The 7,144-nt window shown below is 39.0% G+C and overlaps 1 protein-coding gene across 1 annotated transcript; it reads left to right on the top strand.

The window, feature by feature from the left end:
* The first annotated feature begins 224 nt into the window (after positions 1-224).
* On the top strand, positions 225-3,836 carry Npvf (neuropeptide VF precursor). The gene is made up of 3 exons (XM_013510506.1): positions 225-362; positions 1,821-2,226; positions 3,722-3,836. Exons 1-2 carry the CDS (start codon positions 225-227, stop codon positions 2,202-2,204), a joined length of 522 nt encoding a protein of 173 aa, XP_013365960.1. The 3' UTR covers positions 2,205-2,226; positions 3,722-3,836.
* Positions 3,837-7,144: the final 3,308 nt, after the last annotated feature.

Below are 7,144 nucleotides of genomic sequence, written 5' to 3'. Positions count from 1 at the left end.
GAAATTATTTTTAAAGTCAGTGAGTTTACAAACACAAATACACATTCCTTACATGCATATTTTAGTTACGCATTCTAATTAATATTAATACTTAAAATGTGTGGGATTGATTTCGCTGTTACAGGAAACTTTTTTTTGGTTTTGGACAGTATAAAAGCACCATGATTTCCCTTCCTGAAAGACACTGGTCTCCACGTACTAACTTAATTTTAGATTTGAACAAAATGGAAATTATTTCATCAAAAAGTTTCATTTTACTGACGTTAGCCACATCACTCTTGTTAACATCACATATCTTTTGTGCAGATGAGCTAACACTGGGACATCTTCACAGTAAAAAAAATTATGACAAATGTTCCAAGGTAAGTGTTTACATCTTCTATGACCAGAATTATATATGTGATATTTGTCTTGAACCTGATGCTTTTTAAAGAGTAAGGAATAAATTAGTTTGTGTTGGCTTTTCTAGTTTTAGCTTTGTTTCATTTTGGTTGTCCTCAAACTTCACCTTTCCAATCACAGTATATGGTGTGACTTACACTGTTTACAACAGCAAATAGCCTGGCCTCTCAAATGACAGAGTCTGCTATTTAGAGTATTATACTTACCAAGCATAAAACACACTAATATAGCTTCGGTTGACTCAGAACTGCATATTTGTAATAAATATTTGTGGAAATAAGACGTGGATACATTTTAGCTGGATATTTGAATTGTTTTAAAGTACAGATTTTCACAGTATTTACATTTTCTACCTAGCAGTTACAAGCTGGTAAGTTTGTGATAAATCTTATCTAAGTTAAATGTTCATCTATCCCTAGATGATAGAATTGCATATTGTTTTTATTTTGTTCATTATGTTTTGATAACTTTTCCAAGTTCGCTAGTATGAGTATGTATTACTCATTTTATTCAGATCACAATCAGAAAGCAATCATTTAAAAATCTTTATAAGGACAAATTTTTATAGTAAAACTAAAGCTAATTAAATGTTTGGTATATTTGAAGTGGTTTCTATAAGGTTGGTGTGTTTGTGTTGCAGTAATCCAGAAACTTGTCCTTTCTTTACTAAAAATATGATTTATATTCTCATAAAATAAAATTGGTTTCTTGAGGCATTTTTAAAGTGGAATGCTAAAGATGAAGAGATTAAAAGGAAATTTACTGGAGCCTCCTACAACTATTCTCCAAAATCTGGCTAATATCTCTATTTTTATTTTATCATGTTCCCACGTACCAGCTGGCCTTTAAGGGGAAGAAAGGATACAAAATATGGAAAGGAAATGGGAAGTTTCCCTAAAGTTAACATACACTAATATTGTTTGGACAATTAAATGCCTATATCTTGTACTCTGAGTAATTTAAAGATAACAATATGCAATATATTAACTATTGTTACCTCCTATTATCTTGTTTTGAAACTTTGTTTTATTTTTTCTCTAAAATAAAATTAAATGTATGTACAGTATTTCATAAACAACATGAATCAAGAAACTGAAAGAATAACAGCAGTAAAATAAACTTTTGCCTCATTTCAATATCTCATTATATTCCTGCTGCTCAAATGTATTACTATATTTACTACATATATTTTATTAATATTTTATAGTTATCTTACAATAGTCTAGGGACAAAGAAACCAGATTGCTTTAAGAAGCTTAATACAAATTATTTATTAAAAAGTCTTGCACCTAAGAACACAACTTTGTTTATAGCTTTAACAATTCTGCAGAATAAAGTCTGGGTTTAAGTTAATGTGGGGTTTAAATCTATGGCTTATAACAGTAATAAATTATTTTGCTGGTCATTTCTAATTATAGCCTAGAGGAACCCCAAAAGGAGAAAAGGAAAGAAGTTTCAGTTTTCAAGAATTAAAAGATTGGGGACCAAAAAAGGTCATCAAGATGAGTACACCTGCAGTCAATAAAACACCACACTCTGCAGCCAACCTGCCACTGAGATTTGGGAGGACCATGAAAGAAGAAAGAAGCCCTGGGGGTTCAGTCAACCTCCCTCTGAGATTTGGAAGAAATATGGAGGCGAGCATCTCCAGACATGTTCCTAACCTTCCCCAAAGGTTTGGGAGAATGACAGCAGCCAAGAGGGCCTCCAAGACACTGAGCAATTTGTTCAGACAATCCACGCCTTCACTCTCCACCAGTGAGTTACTCCACTGCATGGCCTGCCAGAACCAAGAAATCTAGAATCCTGACAAAAACAACCAAGGTAAATATTTGAGAATTCGTCAAAGTGCATGAGCTAGGATATAGTGCTGGTCCAGAAACTTAGAAAAAGGACCATATTCTTTTTCAAAATAAATTTTAAGAAAGTAAGTTTCTTCAGAGAAGAAAGGTAAAGACGGGGACATAAATTTCTGTAAATTAAGAACTGTGAAGGCCAGGTACAATTAGCATGGCAACAGGTGCATAGTAATGATATGGCTTCCCAAAGCCACCCATGGGCACCCACCTCATTATTTCATAAGCTACACAGTACATCCATGCCGGGACAAGATTAAGAATTAAGCTGGTGGCGTGTTGTCTGACACTTGAACCCTCTAACATTAAAAAGAACCACATGAGAGAGTTGTCCTCAAATCCAAAGGACACCATCTCCATAACCCAGATCTCAAATACAGATTGACTATTTTTCCCTTTTAATCAAAGTTTTTTTTGTTTTTGTGGATCTCATTTTATAAATAAAGTAATAACCATTATCTTAATAAGTATTTATTATCCATTATGTATAAATCAGAGTGTAAGTCACAACAAAAGATTTTTCAGTTAATGTTATCTTCCAGTACAGAATGTGTTTTTAGAAAACATTTTTTATACAAAGTGAATTTAATGCTTTCATTAAGGAGGGAAGAAAGCAATGTGGCAAGCCGTGTCACCTTTCCAGAGAGACCACCTCAGAATACGTCCAGTTGATTTTTTTCCCCAATAGTATTTATCCCCATATAACTTATTATATGTTTAGAGTCAATCATTTTCAAAAGATGTCAGTTTTATAAATCCTATCATTTTTGTCTATTGCCCTATTCCCAGTGCATCGGCCCATGTCTGCCATGAAGTAAGCCCTTAGTATTTGATAGAATGAAATTATATGAAAGACACAAATAAGGTCCTACAGAGGAAGTGAGGGACATTTCCTGAGTCATACATGGAAGGGCAGCTGTAGTTTGCACACTCAGAAACTGGTGGGAAGAGAGAGATCATTTCTAGGCAAACAGAGGAGTATGAGCAATGGCACTAAACCAAGGTGAGCCAGAAAGCCAAGGTTCAGTATGACAAGAGCAAAAAAAAAGAGTAAGTGAAGAGGAGAAGACTGAAGACAAGATGGGCAGAGGAAGCGCAGAGTATAGACAAGCATGGCCTAGACAAGGACATGGGGTGTTATTCATCAGGAGCTGGAAAATCCCCATCATTCTGCAAATGATGTCCTGGGACATCACACACGGGTAGAACTGGACAACTAACCAGTTGGGAGTGGGGTGGGAGTGAAAAGAGGTGAATCAGTGGTAAGTTTTTGAACCTGGTCCCCCTTACAAATTCAGCATCACATCAATATCTCACTCATCTCAAGTACAACACAATTCAACTGAAGTACAATTAGGTGTTTGACCTAACTGTATTGTATTGACCTATTGGTTGTATTTTTATATGCTTTTGCACACTGGTGTTCTGATGGATGAGAACATTTTGTCCTGCTTATATTTCAGGAGGCCGGTGTTCAAGAAAATAGATGATGCAGAAGTGAAATAAGAAAACTAAGAACTCTGGAGCCTGTCCCTAAAGATGATATGAAACTGTGGCCTGCAATCTACAGGCAGCTCTATGGCGAAGATAAGAAAGAATGGCAGGACTCTTGAAGGACTGTGTATCTTTGATTGTGATTTTTCTTTGTTAGTCCAAGTGATATAAAACAGTTTAAAGAATATCTGGAGTTTAAAGTTAAAATAATTTTTGTTTGAATAAAAAGAGCATTGTAACTACTTCAGAAGTCTCTGGTAATGGAGAGAAAGAGGGGACAGAGGCTGAGGGAGGGGCAGAAGCGGAAGCCACATCACTACCTTTTGTAAAATACATGGACACAGTTACACTTAATTACAAATTATATAAATGAGTAACCAAATTTGATGAAAATTAAATAGTTGAACAGAATACCATGGTTGACAAGGAAGTAAACAAAGATAACAAATAGCTTATAAGCATGTTTTAAACACCAACTTTTTTCAATTTCATTGTTAGATTTTCAGTTTAGGAATCTATTATAGACTGAAATTTGAAACCTGACATTTCTCGTATAATATTACACATAAAAGAAATGCTTCGATTTTAAGGAGATAAAAGAAGAAAAGCAGCTCTCAGGTACCACTTTTAGTCTTCGCTATCTACATCCAGAAGTTCGCCTCTAATGTGCCTCTTTTTTTTTTATTTAACATTTCAGGGTTTTGATTTGCAGAAAAAAAAATCTGACCACTCTTCAACAACTTATAACTCAGTGCACCACATTACCAATGCATCCTGACTTCACTTTAGTTCTAAGTATATGAGGTCCTCAATCAGATGTAAGTGGCTTATTGAAGCCTCAGCTCCACAGGGGCACACAGGAAACGGTTTTATTTTTCACCCCTCATGCCCCCCACTGGGCCGTGTGAATCTCCCACTCCTGCTGGGTAGAGATACCCAGGGTATCCCTTAATGATACCCTGGAAAGATTCCAAAACTTCCTCGGTCACTTCTTGATATTAAAAAACTCCGTCAAGGCTAGTTAAAGAAGCCAACCTCATATCCGAGGCAAAGTATCCCTTCCTCTATCACTGGCTGGACTGGGGGCTGGGAGGATCTGAAGGAGGAAAAGAGCAAGCTCTGTTCTTGCTCTCTGCCTCCCCTTCCTCACCCCAGGGGTGGGGAGGTAGGAGAGCTCATGGTAAGCCTCTGGAAAGCAACCTTGCTTCCTGTCTTCTCCAAGGTGCTTGGGTGGATCAGAGAGGGATGGGGAGGCAGTGCCAAGAGTATCTGTCTCATCTTTTCTATATAAAATTGCTACTTCTACAAGTGAGTCCTTCAGGAAGCATTTACAGGGATCTTTTCCAATCTGGAGGACCTACATCTCCTCTACTTGATGCTACTCGACATCTTCTCACTACCCTCATCTCATCCACACTCCCCAAAGCCAGAGAGAAAAGCTTAAGGCAGGACAGCTGCCTACCCAGGAGACACTGTATGCATAGGAAAAGCAGACTTCCTGCCACACCATGGGAATGGCTACAGGCTGCCCTCCGGCTTCCTCACCACTGCCCTCTCCATTTGCCTCCAACCCTCTTTGCTCCTGCTTAGAAGGGGCAGGGAAGATCAATCTACTGCCTGAGCAAATAGCCAGTCAGAAATACCACGCTCATGTGACAGTTACAATTCTATCCTCTATGATTGGTGTATTAGTCCATTTTGTGTTGTTATAACAAAATACTTGAGACTGGATACTTTATAAAGAAAAATGGCTCATTTAGTTCACAGTTTTGGAGATCCTGGAGCATGGAACTGTCATCTCAACACCCTGGGGGCCTCATATCAGATGGCATCACAGTGCTGGAACCACAGCATGACAATGCATGCAGAAGAATTCAGGAGAGGTGCCAGGCTCCAATTTAACAACTCGTTCTGGTGGGAATTCATCTAGTCCCATAACATCTGTGCTAATCCCTTGGAAAGACCATCTCCCTCTGACCTAATTACCTCCCGCTAAGCCCCACCTCTTAAATGTTCCAACATCTCAACTCTGCCACACTGGGACCATGCTTGGGGCCCATGAACCTTTAGGGAAAATGCTTAGAGAATAGCTCTTAGCTGCCAGAGGGAGCAGCAACAGCAGCAGGCTCCTCTCTAAGCCAAACTCCCATAACTAGCATGTGAGAGGCACATGGGCCAAGGCAGGGCTACTATGGCTCTCCCATCTCTTGGCAAACCATGAAGAAGCATCTAGCTCCCACTATTCATGATTTTGTTCATAATGTCGGGAATTTAGTGTCTCTGTACCTCCAGACTTGCTCCCTGGTTGCCAATTCTGTGCAGCAGAGAAAGCACACCATGAAATGTCCTGCAACATGAATAAAACACCACTTGGTCCCTTGATACTATATAACCTATACAACTTAGGGAAATTTCCTGTCACAGAATGCGAGCGGTTTGCTAAACCCCAGTGTTGAGTGAATAAGCAGATTTCATCTTTCCCTTATTTACTTGGTTTACTCTTTTAGCCCCATACCAGCCCATTCACCAGGTTCCATAAAAACCCATTCCCATAAGCATATGGGGAGTCTGTGATTTTGCTGAGGATTTTCAGGATCACAGAGAGGGGACCGTATTTGACAATATTTCACTCAAAGTAGACTGCACTAGTCAGGCCTCGTGTCACATGTCTCTCACTAAACAGACTTCTAGCAGGCTCCTCACTTCTTCTGATCTTTGTTCCTCGCCCTAGGGTAGCTTCAAGGACCTGGGACCCAGGCATCACACAAAACCCCACGCAGTGTTGTGTTTTGGTAGTGGTTGAATTGTTTTGGAGACAACGCTTGGAAGGTTCACGTGTTGGAGGCTTTGTCTTTAGTGAAGGATACGTGAGATCTATGAGAAGTGGAGCCTATCAAGAGGCCCACAGGTCACTGGTCATCCTCAAAAAGGATGAAGGTAGTTCTCTGGGGACCCCTGGGCATGTTATTTGAGAGTAATTTTTACAAAACCCTAAGCATGACCTCTGATTTCTCTTTGTCTTGTGATCTAGTCTTTCACTCTTCCTCAGGCTCCTGCCATTGTTTGTCATCTTCCATGAGGTCAACCAGGCTGATACCAGTCCCACACTCTTGAAACCTCAGAACTGTGACCCAAATAATACTCTTTTCTTTATGAAGTTCCCAGCCTCAGCTATATTATTAGAGCCACTCAAAACAGACAATACAGAAAGCTGGTACTGAGGAATGGGGTTATTACTATAACTAGACCTGAAAATGTGGGTTCAGTTTTGGAAATGAGTGATAGGCAGATGTTAGAAGACTTTGGAGGAGCAGGCTAGGAAAAGCTTACAGTGCTGTAAGTGGAATATTAGTGGTGATTCTGATGCAGGCTTGTAACATTAGGTGGCAACA

This window comes from Chinchilla lanigera, unplaced genomic scaffold (genome assembly GCF_000276665.1).
Source record: "Chinchilla lanigera isolate Chin_1 unplaced genomic scaffold, ChiLan1.0 scaffold00009, whole genome shotgun sequence".
NCBI classification, from domain to species: Eukaryota; Metazoa; Chordata; class Mammalia; order Rodentia; family Chinchillidae; genus Chinchilla; species Chinchilla lanigera.
This window is presented reverse-complemented; position numbering and strand designations above follow the sequence as displayed.

Coding starts and splice junctions, on each gene's coding strand:
- Npvf (XM_013510506.1), top strand. CDS start 225: ATGGAAATTATTTCATCAAAAAGTTTCATTTTACTGACGTTAGCCACA. Junction 363..1,820: donor ATTATGACAAATGTTCCAAG/GTAAGTGTTTAC, acceptor TTCTAATTATAG/CCTAGAGGAACCCCAAAAGG.